This window comes from Notothenia coriiceps, unplaced genomic scaffold (assembly GCF_000735185.1).
Source record: "Notothenia coriiceps isolate Sejong01 unplaced genomic scaffold, NC01 NC01_scaffold00022213, whole genome shotgun sequence".
NCBI classification, from domain to species: domain Eukaryota; kingdom Metazoa; phylum Chordata; class Actinopteri; order Perciformes; family Nototheniidae; genus Notothenia; species Notothenia coriiceps.
In genome coordinates this window covers 111,007-133,908 of record NW_011354914.1, presented here as the reverse complement: position 1 = coordinate 133,908, position 22,902 = coordinate 111,007, and the positions used below count along the sequence as shown (strand labels likewise).

General features: G+C 40.8%; 2 protein-coding genes across 2 annotated transcripts; one reads left to right on the top strand and one right to left on the bottom strand.

The window, feature by feature from the left end:
• The first annotated feature begins 245 nt into the window (after positions 1 to 245).
• sec31b (SEC31 homolog B, COPII coat complex component) lies at positions 246 to 12,609 on the top strand. Its single transcript, XM_010780866.1, has 26 exons — positions 246 to 355; positions 1,062 to 1,282; positions 1,738 to 1,933; positions 2,049 to 2,144; positions 2,378 to 2,518; positions 2,872 to 3,014; positions 3,090 to 3,189; positions 3,281 to 3,442; positions 3,772 to 3,924; positions 4,019 to 4,249; positions 4,344 to 4,418; positions 4,792 to 4,884; positions 4,987 to 5,092; positions 5,187 to 5,365; positions 5,447 to 5,573; positions 5,757 to 5,902; positions 6,293 to 6,466; positions 6,576 to 6,728; positions 6,828 to 7,017; positions 7,980 to 8,378; positions 8,463 to 8,501; positions 9,124 to 9,182; positions 9,860 to 9,985; positions 10,073 to 10,192; positions 10,321 to 10,392; positions 11,304 to 12,609. Exons 2-26 carry the CDS (start codon positions 1,080 to 1,082, stop codon positions 11,481 to 11,483), a joined length of 3,663 nt encoding a protein of 1,220 aa, XP_010779168.1. The 5' UTR covers positions 246 to 355; positions 1,062 to 1,079; the 3' UTR covers positions 11,484 to 12,609.
• Positions 12,610 to 15,494: 2,885 nt separating this feature from the next.
• On the bottom strand, positions 15,495 to 21,148 carry scd (stearoyl-CoA desaturase (delta-9-desaturase)). The gene is made up of 6 exons (XM_010780865.1): positions 21,022 to 21,148; positions 20,505 to 20,765; positions 19,217 to 19,347; positions 18,874 to 19,079; positions 18,239 to 18,471; positions 15,495 to 17,818 (listed from the first exon to the last, which is right to left on the bottom strand). The coding sequence occupies exons 2-6, from the start codon at positions 20,740 to 20,742 to the stop codon at positions 17,619 to 17,621; spliced, it is 1,008 nt and encodes a 335-aa protein (XP_010779167.1). The 5' UTR covers positions 20,743 to 20,765; positions 21,022 to 21,148; the 3' UTR covers positions 15,495 to 17,618.
• Between the last annotated feature and the right edge of the window lie 1,754 nt (positions 21,149 to 22,902).

Sequence of the window (22,902 nt, the reverse complement as noted above, 5' to 3'; positions counted from 1 at the left end):
TATTGTCATTACACAATGCGAGCACAGTGTAACGAAATAGATGGCAAATAGTTCAACAATTGAATGATTTAATCTTAACTAATAAGTGACAAAGAATATCTGAAGATTATCGAGTTCTTTGTTGTGAATGCAGGATATTTACAAAATACATATTTTGGGTCAACGGCAACCTCGGAGTTAACCAAGGCCAAGACCAAATTAGAAATATCCTTGTCGGCTACCGTAGCTCAGTGACAACACGGCAGAGTACTTTGATCGGAAGCTGTTTGCGGCTAAGCTGCTAGCTTGGCTGATAAGTAGCTAGCTCCAGTTTGTTGTGGATGCCGGCAGGAAAGCTGTAATAAAGACAGTTGACGTGAGTTATTCTCAAAGACATATTTACCTTTTTGCTGCTGAGCTAAATCTTGTCTGAGACACAACGTTTCTGTTTATATGGTAACAAGGGTGGTGGCTGTTGGTTAAATTGCTTTAGCAACACCGGCTACGGTTATATACTGAAACTACCAGGCACTGTAGGCAACGTTAAGCTGTTTGATCATGACTTCTTACTTGTGTAGTGGCATGTATAATAAATTAGATTTCCTAGTGAGTGAGGCTTTGGTTGCTTCAGACATTATGTGTTACATTTTATAAAAACTAACTAAGGCTACGTGTATGAAACATAGAGGTGCGGAATGCTAACGTTAGCTAACTACATGTCATGTTAGCTTAAGTATTGAAATAACTTATTGGTCGTTCTGCGACAATTGTATGTATTATATCACAGGTAACTATGTTGAATTCATGTTGCAGTTGACCTTACATTTTGGTTATAAGACCCTGTGGAACACCTGTAAAATCTAGCTATATCGGCAAACGTATGTTATCGTTAGCCGTCAGCTTCAGGAAATAGTCGGAGACAATCTGTCAGTAAGGGTGTTACCCTGTTGGAGTTACACTAGAAGGTGTTTCAGTTGTGAAGGCAGATTGTAAGGTATTAAAACATATATTGTTAACCCACAGCAATTGTTAAGAAATACATGTTTTATACTTGATGTACTGGAGTTCCTTCATCTGTCCAGGACTTGACACTTAGGAAAATGAGGCTGAAAGAGATCCAGAGGACTGCCCACCAGGCGTGGAGTCCTGCCGAACACCACCCTATCCACCTGGCATTGGGAACATCAGCACAGCAGCTGGATGCCTCTTTTAATACCACATCAGCCCTGGAGATATTTGAGGTGGATTTCTCTGACCCATCTTTAGAGATGCAGCTCAAAGGGTCATTACCCACGTCAAACAGGTAAATTATACACAAATAAGATACTACCACTATCTATAATAACCATTGTAGAGAAGGGATGTGGCTTTTTAGAACAGAATGAAGGCCTGCCCTGTATACAGTTGGAAGCTTCAGTATCTTGTTAGTCAGGATCAAATGATTACCCTAGTAACACAGTTTATTTTTAGAAAATCACTTTCTACACATAAGACACCTATCTTCTACCTTATGCTCAGTCTTGTGTAGTTTGAAAAACAAATATGGTGTTCACCTCAATTGGAAATAATTAATGGCTGATTTCAAATGAAAACACTTAATCCTTGGTAATTTTTTTCCCATCTGTTTTATTCCTCTTTTCCTAATATTTTAGGTGGGATTTAGACAAAAATGTGAAGCAGAAGACTGCTCACCTAAACACTTACACTCTGGCTATGAATATGTTTCAAACAACTCACTATACTTTATATATTCCATAGGTTTCACAGTATTGTCTGGGTGAATTATGGAATGGGAGAAGATGGTACTGGAGGGAGACTGGTTGCTGGCAGTGAAAATGGCACATTAACTGTATACAACCCAGAGGTCATAATGAGCTCCGGTGCAGAGGCAGTAATCGGACAGTCTGACAAACATACTGGACCCATCCGAGCACTCGATTTCAACCCGTTTCAGGTAAATATATGTGGTCAAATGTGTCTGTGTCATTATACGCAGTCTATACAGAAGGGATTCTTTGTTCTGGTGCTGAAGAACAAACCATTAATCCTTCTCAATTTTCCTCACACAGAGTAATCTCCTTGCTTCAGGTGCAAATGATTCAGAGATATATATCTGGGATCTGAACAACTTTAGCAGTCCAATGACACCAGGAGCAAAGACACAGGTGGGTGCAGTCAGAGATCATAGCTTTAGTGTCTGTCGGAAGAGATGAGTTTACTTACTTGTTTTGATCCTGACCAAATGTAAGATTTGAGTCAAAACAAAAAATCGAAACCGCAAATAGCCACTTTCTTCTAGTTTCTTTACCTTTGTAATTTCATGTCTGTGAGTTGTGACCGGAAGCCTCAGCCACAGTCAAGGTTGTTTGACAGTAACAGCCTTAATCTCTTCTTTCAGCCTGCTGAAGACATCAGTGTTGTGTCCTGGAACAGACAGGTACAGCACATCCTGGCCTCTGCCAACCCCAGTGGGAAAGCGGTTGTTTGGGATCTGAGAAAGAACGAGCCCATCATCAAGATCAGTGACCACAGCAACAGGGTTGGTGAACGTTTCATTCTGCCAAATCACTGCAAGAATTATTTTTGTTTTATGACTCAATCAATAAAGCCCATATACTAACATGTTTGAGATGATTGAACTTGTGTATAGCTGTTATTCACAGCCCACTGGACAATAATCAATGCAGAGTCTGAGGATCTGTATCAAAAAGCTGATTGGCTTTTTATGGTTCATATCACTAAGCCATACCCTCTAACTTTTGTTTATTGGCTTGCAATTAGATTGCTATAACAAACACATATAAACATTAATGATTTCTGTGCAATATCGCATATGCTCATACCATTGGAAATTAAACCTTTGTTTATCGTCTCGTTTGTTTGTGATTTCAGATGCATTATTCAGGAATGCTCTGGCACCCTGAGGTGGCCACTCAGTTGGTGTTATCCTCTGAGGATGATCGGATGCCAGTCATCCAGATGTGGGACCTCCGTTTTGCTACATCCCCTCTTAAAGTCTTTGAGAACCACACAAGGTGAGGCTTTAACAGTTTGTGGTATTTTAAGTTGTGTAGTCGTCATGTTATGTCATAACCGTATGCTTGTTACAGGGGAATTCTGTCCATGTCCTGGAGCCAGGCGGACCCCGAGCTCCTGCTGAGTAGTGCTAAAGACAACAGGATCCTCTGCTGGAATCCAAACACTGGAGAGGTAGATGCTTCCTCCATGTAATGCATGAATGACCTTGCCTCATTATTGTGACTGCTTTTGGATTCTTATATGTAACTTTTCTTCATTTCAGGTTATTTACGAGCTTCCAACAACAAACCAGTGGTGTTTCGATATCCAGTGGTGCCCCAGGAATCCGGCCCTGCTGTCAGCTGCCTCATTCGATGGGAGGATCACCGTGTACTCTGTGATGGGAGGGAGTCTGAAGGCTCAGCAGCAAAGCACAGCTGATACGGTTAGTGGCTCTTCTTATATGCGATTTATTTAATCCTAGGACGTTTGCTGCACTGCAATGTTTGTCCACAGGATGGTGCTGGTGTGCAAGGATTGATAACGAGGAATGAACAATATTATAACAACACATTTAAATGACTAGTAGACATATTTAAATGTGTTTCTTTTGTATGATTTATGTCAACAATTTTACATTTGAGGATCCTAAAATGTTTTGCTAAATCCAGTTTTAAAACCGTTTTCTTCCTGTCAATCAACTTTGTGTTTCAGCTCTACAAGACAGAGTTTGTGAAGTGCTTGTGTTAACATTTCACTTTTTTTTTTTCACAGATATCTTCCTCATTTGATGCAATGGATCCCTTTGGCACAGGGCAGGTGCTTCCTCCCCTGCAGGTTCCTCAGCCTGTAGTGCAGGACACCATTGTCTCCCCTTTGAAGAAGCCCCCTAAGTGGGTGCGCAGGCCAGTGGGGGCTTCCTTTGCTGTAAGTGAAAAATAAAATATTTCTAACCAGGTGTTAAAACAGCATTTGTTTTTCCCCTTCATGGCTGATCTGGTGTTTTTTTTTTTTCTTTCAGTTTGGTGGAAAGCTGGTAACCTTTGAGAATCCCAAACCGGCTCCCGTGCAGAGCCCCCAGCCCATCCCCAGACAAGTGTTTGTGAGCCAGGTTACCACGGAGACAGAGTTGCTCCAGCGCTCCAGGGAGCTGCAGGCGGCGCTGCAGTCGGGCTCCTTCAACAGCTACTGCCAGGCCAAGATCCAGAGCGCCAAGTCCGACGCTGAGCAGGACATATGGAAGTTCCTTCTGGTGGGCCCTCCCCTCCTCCTGATATTGTGACACTACATTAATCTGTCAGATGTGTCCAATGTTTTTTAAGCATATTCACTTTCTGTGTTTACAGGTCAACTTCGAGGATGAAGCCCGTGTTAAATTCCTCAGACTTTTGGGATTCAGCAAAGATGAGTTGGAGAGGAAGGTATGCTGCCTCTTCGAGCTGCAACTATTCATTGATTCAATAAATGATTAGAGTATTTTGTCATAAAATAATTGGCAGAACATTTTGATTTCAGTCCCTGAAATATATAGAGCCTTTCTTGCTTTCCTTAGTTTTCTATCATATTAAAAACTAAAGGGACTGAGATGGATATTTTTCATATTATTTGGCATTTTAAACACCAACTGTTAAACTAGAAAATATTCTGCAGATTTATTGATAATGAAAACAATCATTATTTGCATCCTCGATTACTAAATGTAGCTTTAAGATGACATGTGCCATATATTTTATAAATGGTCATGTGACCCTTATCTGATGTCTGAGCTGTAAAAATGTTGTTGTGTTTATTCAGATTTCAAAATGCCTTGGGAAGAGTTTCCAGCACAACGGGCACGGAGTAGATGCCAAAGATCTGGCACAAAAGATGCAGCAGCTCTCCACTGAGGTCGGAAAGTCTGCACAGACAATGTTTATTTTCAAATATTTAAATTTTTTGCAAAACAAGTGTTTGCATGACTCTAAAAATGACCATTTGTTGTATTTCCAGAGGGCCAATGAAGGTGATGCTGCAACCCCTAGTTCTGTTTCACCGGCAGACTTCTTCAGTCAGACCCCAAAGGAAAACTCCAACTTCCAGATCCCTGTATCATGTGGTAAAGCCCGTCATCTGCTCACACAATTAATTACACGACTTACACATGTCTCTGTTTGGATATCTTTCAATAACCTTTTTCGTTTCGTTTGAAGACACCGATGGTCTGATAAGCCAGGCTCTGCTGGTGGGTAACTTTGAGGGCGCTGTGGATCTGTGTTTGAACGACGGCCGCTACGCTGAAGCCATCCTGCTGTCCATCAGCGGAGGGGAAGAGCTGCTCAAGAAAACCCAGCAAAAATACCTAAGCAACCAAAAGAACAGCATCTCAATGGTAAGAGTATGTCTGATTAATTCAGTTTCAGTCGGTGCAATCACAGGGGAGACGTTCCAATAAATCTGTCCCAAACTGCAGCTCATATCATCGGTGGTGACCCAGAACTGGAGTGACATCGTGCAGAGCTGTGAGTTGGACAACTGGAAGGAGGCTCTCGCTGCACTGCTGACCTACGCTCACCCTGAAGATTTTGCCCGTCTGTGTGGTAAGTTGCTCACCAATGTAGAGGCACAATCATCCTGCTGTCTCACTTTCAGAGTAGTAGTACCAACTCAGGAGTACTTGTTAAACTTGTTGAATAGCATTTATGGTTGTACAGATCCTCCCTGTTCTAAATGCAGCCTTCCCTCTGCCTGGCATTGTTTAAATCTGAAATTCTTCCTGGTAGATACCCTGGGTGGCAGGTTGGAGCATGAGAGGACAGAGAAGCGCTGCCTGCAAGCCTGTCTGTGCTACATCTGCTCTGGGAACATTGAGAAGCTGGTGGAGTGCTGGGCCCTGCACAGAGACTGCGCCTCCCCTCTCGGCCTGGAGGTATAACCTTTAGTTAAGGATTTCCATACGTGTAGCATATACAAAGTATTCAAACTACACTGTTGCACTAAGCATAGACATGTGTGCAGGAAAGTGAAGTCTTATTCTTCTGTGTAACCACATCTGGAAATGATCAACAGGTGTAAAAGAATATTAACCTAGCTAAAACAGATTTCATGTTTAATTATTGTATCATGCAAAGACATGCAAGAATCTCACGAAATGTGATGACTTGGGTTGCTTGTGGTGACATGCTGAGTTTATAATTAACCTTTTAGGACCGTTTTTATTAGGTGTACGAGCAACACACCATTGTAGCCTTAAGGTAAGAGCACTTAAGAATGTTGCCGTCACATTAACATGTTTTTTTTCCTTTTGTGTATTTTTCAGGATCTGGTGGAAAAAGTGATGATGCTGCGTAAATCAATTGAACGCCTCCGTAACAGCGAGGTGGTCGTGCAGAGCCCCATCCTGGCCGAGAAGCTGACTTGCTACGCCGGCATCCTGGCTGCAGAGGGCAGTCTGGCCACCGCCATGACCTACCTGCCGGAGAACTCAGACCAGGTAAGACACAGCGCAAGTAACCTCATTCCCAAACCCCAAATTCAAAGTTTGACTCTGCTGTTAGATTCTGAAAAATCCCCTTTTGCACAATTTTGTCCCCCCCCCCCAGGCTGGGATTACGATGCTTAGAGACAGGCTTTTCCACGCTCAAGAAGAGGCCGCCGGTGGACAGCAGCCTCCAAACTCCTTCAACAGAGCCAATGTGTCCACAGCTAAGCCCACTCCTGCTGCTCAGGCCCCCGCACCAAAAGCACAAATGATGGTATAAATGAATTTGCAATTTGCGAGCGTCTTCCCTATACAATTAAGGATGATTGGTCTTTTATTTGAAACATATTGTTATGTCTTCCCCCAACTCTAGAGTCAGTACCAGCCCCCTGCCCCTCCCCAGGCCCCCCAGCAGCAGCAGCCTCCGATGCCGTCGTTTTATACTCCACAAACGCCAACCAACTCCGGGCCTGGCCTCCCGCCTTTTTCTCACGTCCCGCCGCCCAGCTCCACCCGCCCTGCCTCGAGGCCTCCCTACCCCCAACAACCTGCTCCCGCTCCAGGTTAGTCACAATGCTGGAATGTATCAACCTGAATACAATACCTTTACAAATTTCTGATGGAGAATTTATTTATCAATTGGCCACTCCTTTCCTAGGTTTATGTTGCTCTGTCTGTAGAGACAGCAAACATTTAGCCTAGGGGTTAGACCTCCCTATTGTCTGGAGATTAGTCTGTTTCTCAGGCTCTCTTCATTAGCCGTGTTAAGAGAATGCCTCCTTATACTTCTTGAATATGCTTAATGCTAGGTTGTGAACATTCTGTCCTTTTAGATTATATGTGTCAAAGGGTGAATCTTATCAGGCCGAGCTCTTCTGGAGCCTGTTTCTCTGCAGGAAACCGAACTGGTTTAGTTTTTCTGATGGAATGTTTTGATTACCGGCTTTCTGAGATTGGAGCCATTTAGGGGACAGAAGATCAGCGGTTGTGTCACTACAATGTGTCTTTGTCAATGCTTTCCAATAATCAGTGTTCTCCTCGTCTTCTGGTTCTTTGTCTAGAGAATTTCCTCACAATTTCATACCACTCGATATCTGGAAAATCGATACAACATTAGGGGAATAACATTTATTTGACATTCTAAAGGGAGAGAAAAATATAGCAAGACTGTAACAACTGAGCAACTAGTAGAGAATAACAGAATGACTGCAATAAATATAATCCATCATTTCAATTTGTTTACATTTAATGCAAACAGACAGTAAAAAAACAATATATGCAAGGATTGAATGAGATGTGTCTGTGTGTGTGTTTTAACACTTGTGGAGAGAAAAAAAAAGAGAGACATGGTCAAACTGTCAGCAGTTTATCAGTAGTGTGTTAAATGAGTTTCAAACCATTTCAAATATTCTGAAACTTGATGTCTTGATGCAGTTTTTACACTACTTTAGGGTCTACATTGACTCTCTGTACTCTACTTTCAGTTATTTTAAGCTTATTTTTTGATGTAACTGTCCTTCCCCAGGTTTCCTTCCTCATCAGCCATTCCAGCCTCAGCGTATGCCGGGCGGCGGGCCCTCAGGCTTCCCTCCTCCTGGTCCTTCTATGCCAGCTGCTAACCTATCAGGACCCCAACTATCGCCTCCGTCATCGGCCCCCAGAGGCCTGCCCCCAATGCCCAGCCCCGGGGTGCCACCGACAAGCTTCATGCCATCTACCTCTTTACCCTCGGGCCCCATTTCACCCAGCTCCCAGCCCGGGGCCCAAGTCCCCATGTACCCAGGAGGCCTCCACAACCAGGGGCCTGCACCCCCCATGGCACCTGGTCCCTATGCCCCTCTTGGATCGGGGTACCCACAAGGAGGCCCCGGAGCTCCTGCTGTAAAGCCCTTCTCGGCCCCTCCTGTGGCCCCTCCTCCTACAGGTACATGTTGGTCCCTCATAGAGACACATGATGGATCTGTTGCTGAGGGTCATGGTTAATCTGTAAACCTCATTTGACCTGCAGGATTCTTTCCCTGGCTGAATTCCCAGTCTGAATATCAAGGTGACAGAGTTAGGGATGGATGTGGAACAAGAGTGCATCGAAATATACACTTGAGTGACCAGAAAAACACAAAATCCCTGCATTCCTTTTATATTAAATTGCACTGAGTACACAGGGTTAATGATTTTTTTTTTCTGGTCACTCCGTGCATATCGGATGGTGTTTGCTTGTGCTGCTGTATGCTTGAGGGAAACATAGTGACCTCATTTATTTGTATTGATGTCAGTTTAGGATGCAGTCAACAAAAAAAAGATGTTCCAGGCTCAAACAAAACAGGCTTAGGGGGTTTAGTCATTACATTGTTATTAGTGGAGACATTTTACAACAATGTTAAACAATGTATACAGAAGCTACACAAAATATATAAATGGAATTGTTTTAATTACCCAGCGTCGGTTTGTTGTTAATGTTAGGTGATTATGAGGCTGCTGCCTGAACATTGGCCCATGAGTTGTTTCTGCATAAATGGCTGAAATCTGTGGCTTATTGACATGTGTTTGCCATGTAGACTAACTCAAAATAGCTCAAAGGAATTGTCTTGTGCTGACAGTCTTTTACTGCTTGAGTGTCAGCACAGTAATTGCCTCAAGTAAATTACATTCTTACTCATCCTCTGACGTAGGGCCCCATGAAGGCTGGAATGACCCGCCGGCAGTACGAGGCGGACCCAGGAAGAAGAAGGTACTTTATTTATAACTCTGAAGATATTAATTTAGGTCATTTCTTTCACAGTCTGTGTAGTTTCTGTGATTGCTTATAATAGTATGCTTTCCTTGATTAAGTGTTCCAGTCTACAACTATTTTGTCAAATCAAGTTGTATACCCTTTAGAACTATAGAATAAAGAACATAACCAATAGTTTTTTATCTATGTCAAAGTCTCTGTTTGTTGACTTTTCACAACAATAATATATATAAAATAAATCATTATTTATTTACATTTAGCTCACCTGAGTTACTCCACAACCATTCCACTTATCCATAGTATTCCTCAGGGTGCAAGAACCACAGTTTCAGAATCACAGCTCTGATGGGAAGCTTTAAATAATTCAACCAATTTAAAGTGTTGTTTATTCTTAAAGCTACACTTATGAATATTTGATCATGAATAGGGAATTAAATGACTAGGTGTAATATGAAAGTGGTTGCCTGAGTGACAAACCCTTAGAGGTGCTCATTAACATCATTCAGAGTGCGGCTGTTTACAGCAAACAAGCTGTGATAATTCCACCACCTGTTCAACCCCATAAAGCAGACCGACAGTTAGCAACAAGCTAACTACAAGCTAACTAAAGTTCAAAATCAAGCCCATTTGTGCTATAGTTCCTCCACCTCTTAAGTGTCTTACTGTGTCTGCAGGTCCCTGAAAACTACACACCACCAGTCCCCATCACGGCCCCAGTGATGGGATTCCCAGTGGAGGCCCCTCAGCCCCGCGACCACGCCCAAGTCCCCCCCGGAGCCCCCCAGGAGCCCAGCGTGCAGGTTAGTGAGTGTGACAATTAGCTGTTACCCGAATTCTCACCTGGAAAACACGTCAACTCCTCGTACTTGTGTCCTTGTTTTCCTCAGCTCCTCCAGCAGCTGCCGGCAGAGCGGGTGGAGCAGAAAGAAATCCCCGCTGAACACATGGTGCTCAGGTCCACCTTCGACAGCCTGGTGCAGCGCTGCCAGCTCGCGGCAGGAGACCCGGTGAGTGGAGCTGTGTGTGTGTGGATGCATCTAAGTGTTGCTGTGTTTTTAATAAAGCTTGTATTGAATACAAAAATAATATTTGGGTCTTTTTTGATAAAAATGGATAACAATGCTTTCTTTCTCAGCAAACAAAGAGGAAACTTGATGACGCAGGCAAACGCTTGGGATACCTGTATGACAAACTGAGGGAGCAGTCGGTAAGGAATGATTACATACACAAGGTTAACTGAAAGGACAACCCAGACAGGCTGTTATTTCAAATATTTCTAAACTCTAGAGATAATCCTCTTGGTATTTTAGAATTTAAAGAAAATAACAGTTTATTAAAAATCTCATGACAAGAGCTGTTGGTTGTCGCTAAAAGCCACCCCTTAGAAGGATATGATACTCCTGTGCAGTAAAAAAATGTATAATGGATATTGTCTTTGATCCATTATTGTAAAAAATGAATCACTATTAATATTTCAGAGTTCCTGCCGTATTTTAAATGGATGCAAAATGAAGGATGGTCGACTAATGACAGAAGAAACCATAAAACCTTTTTGTATATTTATAGTCACGACACATCAGCAGTGACACAGTAAAAAGCAGCAATTGACCACATCGTATGTTTGCTATGTAAATATCAACCAGAACATCCGATTGCAATGCGAGGGGAGTTTTTACAAGTCGCGAAAAGTCAAACAAACAGCCCAGTGAGTCACAATCAGGTGCTGATGTGTTTGAAAAAAACACTAGTTCTTTACCAGTTTGAAACACCTCTGCTAACCAATTTACTTGCAGAAAAATGCTTAAGAGTTGTCAGAACATCTGTGAAATAATATTGATTTCTATTTCTGAGTAATAATGTGAACTACTGAAGCACACTGACTGCCCTTAACGGACAAAAGGTTTTCTGCTGAACTAACCATCTTGATAATCTTGTAAGTATTTCATTTAAAGTGTATTCAACAAAAAGGCAAAACAAACTCAAGTTCTGGACAAGTAAGCCATTTAAAGGTGCCTACATGAACACTCAGACCTTATTATGAGCATATTTGTACAATTTCCTGACATTTCATAAACCTAGGATGCCACATAGTAACATGTAATATTTGTTGTCTCTTAGCTCTCTCACAGCATCCTGAACGGGCTCCACGAGATCAGCCGCTGCGTGGCGAGCCAGAACTACCAGCGGGGCCTGGAGGTCCACACCCAGGTGGTCAGCAGCAGCAACTTCAGCGAGATCTCCGCCTTCATGCCCATCCTCAAAGTGCTCATGACCATCGCCAACAAGCTGGGCGTCTAAACCCTGGAGGTGGGGGGGTGGCACCAACCAGACTTCAGTGTTACCATATTGTTATATATGTATGTATTTATTTCTTTATGACCTGCTTTGATAATGAGAATAATACTTACTGATGAGGTTGCAGATCGTGGTCTCCATCACTCCATACATATTCCTTCCTGAAGGCTGATTTGGGCGGCGAGGTGGATTTTTGTAGAGATTTGTCGATGTTGCTGTGGTAATTTTACGATCAAAAATGAATGTCTTCTAAAAGTTGTGATTCTGTGTAAATTCAAAAGTTGATGTAATATACAAAGTTTGAATCAAGGCGGTGTTTGTACAAGTAGTTGCATTTTCATAATCCACATTACACTACGTGCATATTTCTCATTGAATCCTTTCTGATAGGATACATGCAGTGCTCCAGGAATAAATGTGGGCTGCACTCACATCTATCCTGTCGGTGTAGTTTGTACAAGGGAGAAAACACACCGATATTCTTTTTACCGGGTCAATTAACAACAAGCATCAAGGAAACGCTGTAACTTAAATACTGATTGTTCTCTTCATCTGCTGTAACTGATTGTGTCCGGTTGATTGTGCCATGACGGGCTGTTTTTGGCCAAAGCACTGCAGCAGACTGCCATATGGTGATTGTCAAGATGCTTTTTTATCTTGTGTTTATCTCCATTTTTTTTGTCAACCAGGCCCTTTTAGCACTGTTATTTCTGATAGCTTGTGTGAAAGATTGATTCTCTATATAATTTCTTCAGTGTGCTTAGTTTACATAGCAGCTCATAAACTAGAATTACATTAATTTTTGTCGAACTGCATATGAATTGACATAGGTGCTTCACCCTCTGTTATAGATGCTTTTACTCCTCTTTTTACCCAGGCTAAGTCTTATCCTTTTGTTCGTAGTTGTTTATTAGATCATACAATGATACCAACAATGAACTAACGGTTAAAACATGATATTTTAAGGATTGTAGCTGGAAGTAAAGCTGGATAGTTTGGTGTATCATGGCAGCAGAAGGCAGTAAAGTGCCTCTGTGCTCATTTTGGTTGCACAGATATTTATACAATCCATGTTGCTTACTTTACTCATGTCGGTATCTTTTTCAAATAAAACTTCACTTCAAAGGTTTTCAGATTGATTTCTTCAAACATGATAGTATCCATTTACCAGAGGTTGAGAAAATAATGTTTTATGAATTCATCGTTAGTCAATAACAAATATAATGTTGGACATATTGACATACAAGATAATGAAAATGAAGTGAATAAACATACATTTATTTGAAAGCTTTAGTTTCTTGAGATGTTACACACAAAACAGAATGAATATACAAAAAGACTATGAACAATTGTTATGGATTAAACTGCCAAACAGTGTACTAATTATTTAAAATATGGACTTATTACATTCAAAACTAATATAACTTCTTTTGTTGTTCATTTTTGCTTTAGTGACTTTTTAATGCAAGAATCAGCATTTTAACATTTCAGTATTGTTGTTTTTGTTAATATCCTGCAATGTCCATGTTTGAACGGTAGATGGCTCTCTGTTTAATAAGCAGCAATGCATTTTTTTAATTTCCTGCTTCACCACTGCAACATGGATGGTATGCTTACTTACTAGTACTACCAACACTTAGTAGATGCTTCTGCATCCAAACCAACAGGTAAGCAACTTCAGCTGAAAATATATGTTCCCATTCTCACCAAACGCACTGAAATGAACCACAATATGCTCTTACTTCAGAGGGGTGTGTCACTACTCATTCATTTAGTTCACTGTTGAGGATTGTATATCATATGACATTCTACAAGCCAGCACAGGTGGTGCATGCGCCCTTCCCGCCATTGGCCAATGAGCATCACTCTGAGCCAGGTCCTCGCTGCTGATTGGCCGCCCATTGTCAGACGCTTTGCGCTCGCGTGAGCTTCGTGGCGTTAAATATTTTGGGGTTTTGAACGGCAGTAACCTCACCGTCATGTCCGTCTGGGGTGATATTTCAGTAATGCGACTTCCCCGCACATCACACCACTCCGCCGCGGCGCCCTGAGTCATGCTCTGCGCTTCCTTTATTGGACGCTGTGGCCTCAGGAGGCAAATAAGGCTTCAATGTGCTGAGTGTATACTTACCCTGACCTAGTAATACAGTACAGCTGTGATGCGGCCAACACTTACCCCCATTGGATGTTGACCTACTTCATTATCCAGCTACATTTAAATTAAAATCAGAAAGGTTGTTTCCAACACAAATAAAAATGTACTTGAAAGTCCTGCATTCAAAATGTTACTCAAGTAAAAGTACACAAGTATTAGCATCATAATAAACTTAAAGTACCAAAAGTAAAAGTACTCATTATGCAGATTGTTCCATTTCAGAATAATATTTATTATATGTTTTGATTATAATTATTAAGACATGAATGTGTTTATCTAAGCTGGTAAAGGTGCAGCTAGTTTTAATTTCTGTGTAACCTGCAGGGTAGCTTGTGAATTTACTCCAGGTGTAATTAAAGTGCTATTTAAGTGCTGATTATATCTTACATCATTAATCCAAATGTGTAAACTAACTAAAGGTATAACATAAATGAAGTGGAATAAAAGTACACAATTTAACTCTGAATTGTAGTGAAGTAGAAGTACAATGTAGCAACAAATTAAAATACTCAAGTAAAGTACCATAGAATTGTACTGAAGTACAGTGCTAAAATAAATGCATTTAGTTATTTTACTCCACTGGGGTCAATGCCATACATTTATATATTATACGGTTGTTTTTGTAAAAGTGGAGAGTAAGGAGTATTTTTTCCATTGTGTTGGTCCTAATGCTGAAGTTAGTCAAGTACAAAAGGATGGAGCGGATTGAAAGGAAGGCCTCTGTTATTTCCTGCCTATTATTCACCTGGGAATGTTTTGTTCCTACCACTAACTACTGAACACTTCCGGTTTGCGTCTGATGGAAGTGTGAAAGTCAAATATACCCCAACTTTTTAATACTGCAGTCCTTTTTCCTGTAGACAAATAAAGCCCTCAGCAGATGTGTGAAATGGTTTACACAGGGCAGAGAGGAATGTAGGACCAGTGTGCTGACCAGAGGCCAGTTTGTATTACATCAGACCATCTCAGCTTGTGTTTGCTTGTGTTGAGTTTGTGGAGGTTACAAAATGTCATTTTTGTTAAGCAAAGTTCACCAATGCTGAAACAATCGGTCATTTAAATAAGGAGGTGATCATTTAGGTCAATTATAAAGCAAAAAAAGCCCTACACTCTCAAAATAGAGGATTTTCTTTCTGTTATATAATTGTTACTTGATTATCTTGTTTTGCACTGCTTTGCCTCGTTTCTGACATTTTATAGATTCAACATTGAATGCATACAGCTATCATCTGCACCCTTGACACCTTGAAAAAGTAATTAGATCCATTATTTAAGTTAAGTAGTTATACAGCAATGTAAACTTATCCTGCTACAGGTACAAGTCCTAAGGAGTCACTGTCAAATTGTACTTAAAGTATTAAAAGTAAATGTATCCCCCTAAAATCCATGAGAGTGCTTAATAAATGTATTTTGTGCAATAGCATGCTGGTTAATTGGTGGATTGATATGCCACACCTTTGCTTAATAACATGGATTTGAACTAACTTTTGCACAAAATGTAAGATAAATAAGCCTGTTGTGTACTAATGTTATTTACATCTTTAATCTCAGGCTGTGTAGACTGGGAGGGAATGTGTTTATATTTTAGTTTGTTGCAGTTACATTCCAAAACAAATGCAAATGTGTTCCTGCTCTAACTTCCAAATCAATGGAGCATTGTATCACTCCAATGAACAATAGGACACACCTCTTATTATAATATATGGTTTTCTGTTTTATAAGAGCGGTTTCCAAAGTATTCTTCAAATGTTTTAAATAATCATATGAAAAAGTAGCTTTACAGGTATACTAATTCAACAATTGTTCTGCTTATTCATATCAGAAAGACAATAACGAGAAAAAAAGAAGATCAACAACTGTTAATGGAATTACGTGTATTGAAAATATCGTGAACTTTTATTTCAGAATAGAATACAGTTGAAATGTGACATTATCATTCAGACTGAAAACCTTTTGAAGCTTCTGGGCAGCAGGAGTTGTTGGCATGGCTGTGATATTGTCGGGTTTCGTTAAGTGCTCTGAAGATGCTTTAACATCCCTCATGACAGGAGCACCTCCGTTTACAGAGATGCCGCCACGGGTTGGATCGAGTTGGCACATCAGGGCCCATTTGTTGCAAGTTAAATCAAATGATTGAACATTTGCACTGGGCGTTAGAAATTGTGTCTTCTAATCTAAACCTCTATTTGCGTTTACAGCACTTTGATGTTGTCATTCTACCCTTTGCCTAACGTAAATGTGTTTTCAGAATAAAAACAACGTTCCATCGGGGGCTTCAGCCTGTAAACATGGACCTCTGTTAGATTTGTTATGAGCCTTTTTGTCTTCACTGACGGGACGTGAAGAAGATCAGGAATGGATGCAAGTCATAAGGCATTAGGTTGTTTCCTGACTCTTAGGGAAAAATTAAATAGGTGCTTAAATTTGATATATTTTTCTGCCAAATCTTGGCGTGCATAAAAACAGGTTCAAGTTAGAACATTTTGGAAACAAAATTTAGCCAATAAAAGGGGAAAATAAATAAATAAAAAAGGTAACAAAAGCATTCCGCACACCAGAATTGAAAATGAGCATTAACATCAATGCATCAGAAATGTTGCAATGACAATTAGCTTTGTAGGACATCAAAGGGAAACCAGACCCCTTCTCAGAAATCACCACGGCAACAGTTCTGATGATCCAAAAAGCGATGCAGCTCCACAGTACGTTACAAAAATAGACAAAGCTCTGCCATTACAGTCACCGATAAAACACCTTACCACAACACCTACTACAGTATATTATCATGCATGGGTGGCATGTTGTTTTGTAACACCAGAACTGTCACATGTAGACTGGCTGCTACATCGACCAATGAGATCGCTGCTGCATATGTTTCTGACCAAAATAGGGGCGTGTTGGATAAAAAGAGGAAGCAAAGCCACTGATGCCACAATTTTACAAAATTTCCACAATGATGTTGAGTGAAGAAGCAATATCGACTCAGGTGTGCTCTATTGGACCGTTGAGATTGTTATAAATAACAATTTATAACAATTGGCACTATGATATATTCATTAAAAAAAAACACAAAAAGTTGCTTAAACATAGCATGGTTCTAAGTACATTTATCGTTACGATTCAATGGCAGTTTTAATATAATGATAAATGTCTCACTTATATTGTCTTTCTCGATCCAATTACTGTACAGACTAAATACAGTAGGTTTTAATCTTTGACTTTCCACATATTTGGTTTTCTGCATCAGAAAACAAGGTTACGCACTGCAACTCACTGCATGACTCTGCTGTCAGTATAGTTATAATAAGGTCTGGGTTCCCTCACTCTTCCATCATGTGCCATATTTCATTAAAGCAAGCTGCTTTTTAGCAAATACGGTTCAAAATCTCATCCCTTTTTCTTCCAGATCTTTAAAGCACTCAAAAAGTTAGCTAACTGTATTATCAGAACGGTAAAAACTGGCTGTACACTGCAGTACAGAAAACAGCCACCAATCAGTATCTTATCGGTTGAAACATTGTAACTCCATATTTTCAGTGCTCCACGTCTTGTCTATTTTTGATTAATATTTGAGTAATACTTACATAAAAATTATTGGCTACATGACTGATCTTGAATGAAGGATGCACACCAAAGTGGCAAAAACAGCAGAGAATGAAGTTGAAAATGTATCTACTTCAAATCTAAAACATCTTTGCAAGACCTTGGTCTGACTGAACAATAGAAACCAAGGCCAAGAGCTTAGCGAAAGGTGTTTTTTTTTTTTATATCCATCTTGAACAATTTGTTAAGTTACAGCTACAAAAACCACAAAAACAAGCAAAATGTGGTCAGGGCCCTCATGACGATGACCTATTATCCTCAAAGGATGAGAAATGTATAGCTGTCAAAGGACTGTGAAGCTTCTTCTTCTTCTTCTTCTTCTTCTTCTTCTTCTTTTTTTCGGTTGTTCTGCCTTCGAAGCTGACCGTGACTCGACGATCCTAGCCACTCCGGGGGCTTCCGTCTCCGGTGCGCTGTATCCGGGATGCCACCACCTCGTGGGACACCCTCTTGCGGTCTTTGGCCAGGCCCAAGAAGCACATGGTGTCGATGAAACCAGTGGTAATGTTCCATTTGATGCCAAACTCACTGGTTGCATAGTCAAAGGGGAACGTGTGGTGGTAGTTGTGGAATCCCTCTCCTGTAAGGTAAAGGAAACAGTGGTGAATAAACAAAACTAAATAAAGCTAATACTGAATGATGTTGAAGGAGTTGTGTTGTTTTGTTAGCTAGAAGGATAACTTTAGCCCAGTCTAAGTGAATTCAGACTTCCTTTGCGCATTCTTCACATCATTCCATAATTTTTAAAAAGGGATTTTAAAGATGCCATTACTGTTAGACCAGTGACTCTGACTGACAGGTGTGTATCGGTAACAAGAGCATATATTACCTCTAAACCGCTAAATGTAGTGGTGTAATTTACAGTGACAATACATCAAAGTGTAAATTACAAACTAGTAAAGTATTATTATAAATCATGAGTCCAACCTAATTTCCTGTCTTGTTCTTGAGTTATGTTTTCTTTTGTCACACAGAGTACAGGTTCATGCGTAATACATACCTAGCGCACTGAATGCAACAAACTTGTTCTCCCTGGGGTTGATGTGGTGATCATAGGGCCTGTTTCCCCACATGTGAGCCGCGCTGTTCACCAGCCAGGTGGCATTCAGGACCAAGGTGTACCTCAGGAGAGCGGGGACGAAGTAGGCCACCCACAGAGACTCCCCCCACAGGTACCAAGGCACAAACATGGGGACGAAGAAGCACATGAGCAGCACAGAAGCCTTGTAATACCTGTTGAGAAGATTTGAGAGTGGGCGGAGAGCAGAATGAATGGAGTTGTTTATACAGCACAACATAGACATTAACCACACCAATGTTCTTCCTTTCAGACGTGAGACTGTACTTTGACTCAAAATGTCAGTTTGCTTTGAGGCCAACCTTGAGTCAATCTCAATGTGCGCGAAAGACATGTGGGTAATTAAACGAGTTAAACCAGAATAACTACAGACAGACACATGTCTGCAGCAGAGGTGGGCACATTGGAGTTGAGAGTTTAATTGTGATTTGTTTGCTCTGCATTTGATATATTTCCCAAACATAATACTGTGTGTTTTCTTTCCCCACTGCCTTCCAGATGAGTAAAGGCGACTTATTTTTGATGACAAAAATCAATAATTGACAGAAGCTACTTACTTCCTTTGAAACATTACAACTTTGTCGGCCAACAGGTCATGGACTTCCAGCTTGCGTCCCTTCTCGATGACATCAGGGTGTTTGCGGACCATCAGCCAGCCAATGTGAGAGAAGAAGAAACCCCGGACGGCGTTGTGAGGGTCAGCATCCGTCTCGGAATATTTGTGGTGAACCCTGTGGTCTCGAGCCCACTCATAGATATCATTCTGCGGGTTCAAGTAAACACAGAGATTACATACACTGTGGACAACACCTGGCACTTAGGCAGTAGTGAAAACTGCTATTATCACAATGCTAAGTGTGTGCTTGCTTGTGTTTGTGCAGATCTGTTAGATGTTGGTACCTGAAATGCCATTGAGTTCGCAACACCAAGAAAGATCTTCAGAGGTAATGAGGCCTTGTAGGATCTGTGACTCCAGAGGCGGTGAGCTCCTGCAGTAACTCCTAAAGCACTTATCACAAAACAAAGTAGGGCTGTGGGGAGAAATGCAAAAACAAATGAGTACCACTAATTGAAATACTGCACAATGTTATGTCAACGCATCATCTATTTTCTATTCAAAGCTAGTAGGATGACCCTGCAACAAGTGTTATATTGTGAGTGAGTCACCTATGTTTCATCGTTATATCATTGCAACTGCAGAGGAGATAATCCCCTTTAACAGAGAAGAAGCTGAAATAATCATACCACCCTCACTGTAAGGCATTTTCTCTTTTTAAAAAAGGCAGCATACTTGTGAATGTGTGCAAAGATGATCTTCACAATACAATACATCACATTGGTTTTCCTGAGGATCATATAAATGTGCCCTTGCCTTAACGGGTTTTTTGTAGTTGTACAAGAGCTTGGATAACCATGAAGTGAGCATGTGCCAGCGCCACTCTCTGGGGATGCAATCACATTACATCAGATGATGACTGGGTGGATAAAACCATTTGATGATTGCATGTCTCTAAGACTGGAAATCTAGTCATAAGTGCTGCCTCTGTGGTTTTGATTAATCAGAACACACGCACACAAGCGAAGCATTTGATACAATGTTTCAAGCTATAAAGCAGCATGCAGTTTGCTTGAGTACAATTTATTTGTACTTTCTGTACTTTGACTTGAGGTGAGACCGTGACACATTGTCTGGACAGTTGAGCTGACTTTTGTAAAGCAAACAGCATAAAAACATTCAGAAGTATAGTTTGCCTGACTTTGTCTATTTGAGTCTGTAGATTTGTCTTGAATTCACTTGATTTAGATGCCTCATTTGCATATTTCACAACAAATTATTTAAGAAATCAACTCAAGGCTGCTCCCGACTCTTAATTAAAGAAAACGTCATAGTTTGTCTGTCAATTAGTCTATGTTCCTGACAATTACAATCTGCAGCTTCAAAAGGCATGCTGTGACATAAAATCTCTGGTGATATATGCCTTGATCTATAATCCCACTACATGCAGGCTACTGGGAGGAGCGTGCACAGATCTATCCAGCCTGAGCCACCTTATTGAATGCACCAGCGGTGACATAACATTTGTGGGCCTGTGTACACTATGTACCCTACTAACCGGAAGGAAAAAAAAGTCACTTTCAACACTCAGCCAGCACAGAAATCATGTAACAGGTAGATTGTTTTACTCACACCAAAGCAAGGTCAAAGTAGATGCTGAGGGGACGAGGCACATGCCGTACACGGCTCCTATATGCAACAGAGTCATCATAAAGACATTTTTCCATACGATGACCGAGGGAGGTTTGGGGCCTTCTTTCTCTTTGTATGTGTGATCAAACATGTCTTCTCTGGGGGCCTCTGGAAGAACATTTCCGTTGCTCGCCTTGTGCTGCTGCTGTTTCTTCTCCAACGCCTCCGCCTCCGTCATTGTGTCTGCGTTTTGGTGTTGTTCTGAGCGGTAAACAAATAAATGGGACAAATTCGTAAATTCCGTGTTTTTGTGATGAGCCCACGGCAAGTTATGTTATTTAATCTGTCGTTCGTTAGCCCCGGTAGGCTAGCAGGCGCCGCTGGTGAGGAAGAGGATGGTCATGTAACGTTGATGCTGCTGCAGCTGCTGACTTTTCACTGGAAGACGACATTTGCTGCGTTGCGTAACACAAAAATTACACCTGTAGAACAAATAAAAGGAAGGTAAATTACTCACCAAAATAGAAGAAGAAGAAGAGTAGAAAAAGAGGGTGCGGTTGTGTTTGGGAGATGTAGCTGATAGAACTACAGTAACCCAGAAAGGGAGAGTGAACGTTAGCTCCGCAGCAAACGAATCAATAAGAGCTGGAGTTCGAGGTGCGACTGGCCAATCAGCGCTCGGATGCCGCCTCAAGCTCGGGTTCTGATTGGCTGACTGATCATCTGCTGTTCACCTTTTATTCATTCTCTTGCCAGATGTACCTCATCTGGAGAGCTGCAGCTACTGTCTAGACCTGTATTGAATTAACTGCACACATATTTCCATTCACGCGTGGATTAACGATATGGACAAGGTACCAGTGTGATACGAGCAGAATTACGAGTTGTTAAAAACAAGTTTATGTAGGCCTACACCAATCGGCAGAGGACCCCCGCCCACCCACGCTGGGAAATACGGGCTGCTTGTTCTGGCATGCCATCAACTCCCTCTCATAATGAAACACATAGGGAAACTAATAAAAACATGCAAGTTAATCAATATCAAAGCCCGTAAAAAACACCCAAATATTCGTTGAAAACAGCACGTTAGAGTAGTTCAACTCACTATATTGAGTGCCAAAAATATAATAATGTATTTAGGAATATCAGATTTAGATTAGCGAATTTGAATGTAGGAGATGGTCCAGTGGAGCAGTGGATCCATATTCTAAATGGGTTGACAAATCCATGATTTTTTATTATCATGACCTACATTAAACAGTAATGTAGAAATTCAAAGTTATCAGACAGCCTCCATCTAGTGGAGAAATCATGTGGCACAGAGTTCGAAGATAAAGTTAGAAATATCTTTGACATTCAACTTAAAAAACATTCTCAAATCACAAACGACGTGTTTTTATAGACCTTTTAATATTTAATATGATCCAAAATAAATATGCAGAAGGATTATTTTCCTACCTCGTCTGTGTAGTATAACCCAGGGTCGAATTTACCATATACATTGGGGGGAGGGGGGGGACATCCCCCCCAATATTCAGATACGCTTAGATGTCTGGGAGGAAGTTGGTGGTCTTTTGATTTTGATTGAGCGGCAAGCTAGTGCGAGTCGTCACTGTAAAACAAAAGGGCAATAAAGTGTTCCTGTTTCTACTGAAATTGCGTGGCACAGACCTTTCTATGGATTGAAATGCTTTAATATGATAGTGGTTATAGTTTTACTTTATTCATCCCTAATATCTGCAATTACAAACAATGAAACAAGAAAAGCTAAACAAAATAGGGCGATGTAATACAATGCACAATTAGACGTTATGGTAAAACACTTTAACCTGTTAAGCCCCAAGCCTGTTTTTCAGGTCTCAGGCTCGAAAATGACATTCCCAGAACAAATGACTATATCTTCACTTCTAAAAGGGGTAAATTAATCATCTTTTTTCTCAAAGCAATGATAAACCTGTGAGTTGGATGTAGAAAAAAGTCAGAATCAATATAGATGTTTTTATTTTAAAGTAAATTCAGATTGAACATAGTAAAAAAATTTAAATTATAGTTTCCATCCAAAGAAAACCCATTACTTATAGTGAAAACCACCCTTGAATGATGGGATCTGAGACTAAAAGCTTTAGGAATCCAAACTATAACATATAAGTACCCTGTATCAAGATTGATTCAAAACAAGTGAAATTTGACCTTTTCAGAGAGGTTTAGTAAAAAAACAAAACACTTTTGGGGTCATTTGGGTGTATTTGCAATATCTCTGGAACCCATCGGTCGATGAGCCGTACACATGCTGTGTTTTTTGTGTAGCTGTGTTTTTTGTGTAGCTGTGTCTTTAGTTGTAAAATTATGCGCGCGTTTCCCCGCTGCGAGGCTCCGGCGCTAACAGTTCACGAGCGTG

Coding starts and splice junctions, on each gene's coding strand:
- sec31b (XM_010780866.1), top strand. CDS start 1,080: ATGAGGCTGAAAGAGATCCAGAGGACTGCCCACCAGGCGTGGAGTCCT. Junction 3,443..3,771: donor AGCAAAGCACAGCTGATACG/GTTAGTGGCTCT, acceptor TTTTTTTCACAG/ATATCTTCCTCATTTGATGC. Junction 5,903..6,292: donor CCTCCCCTCTCGGCCTGGAG/GTATAACCTTTA, acceptor TGTATTTTTCAG/GATCTGGTGGAAAAAGTGAT.
- scd (XM_010780865.1), bottom strand. CDS start 20,742: ATGACGGAGGCGGAGGCGTTGGAGAAGAAACAGCAGCAGCACAAGGCG. Junction 19,348..20,504: donor TACTTTGACCTTGCTTTGGT/GTGAGTAAAACA, acceptor TTCTCCCCACAG/CCCTACTTTGTTTTGTGATA. Junction 18,472..18,873: donor GTTGTAATGTTTCAAAGGAA/GTAAGTAGCTTC, acceptor TCTTCTCAACAG/GTATTACAAGGCTTCTGTGC.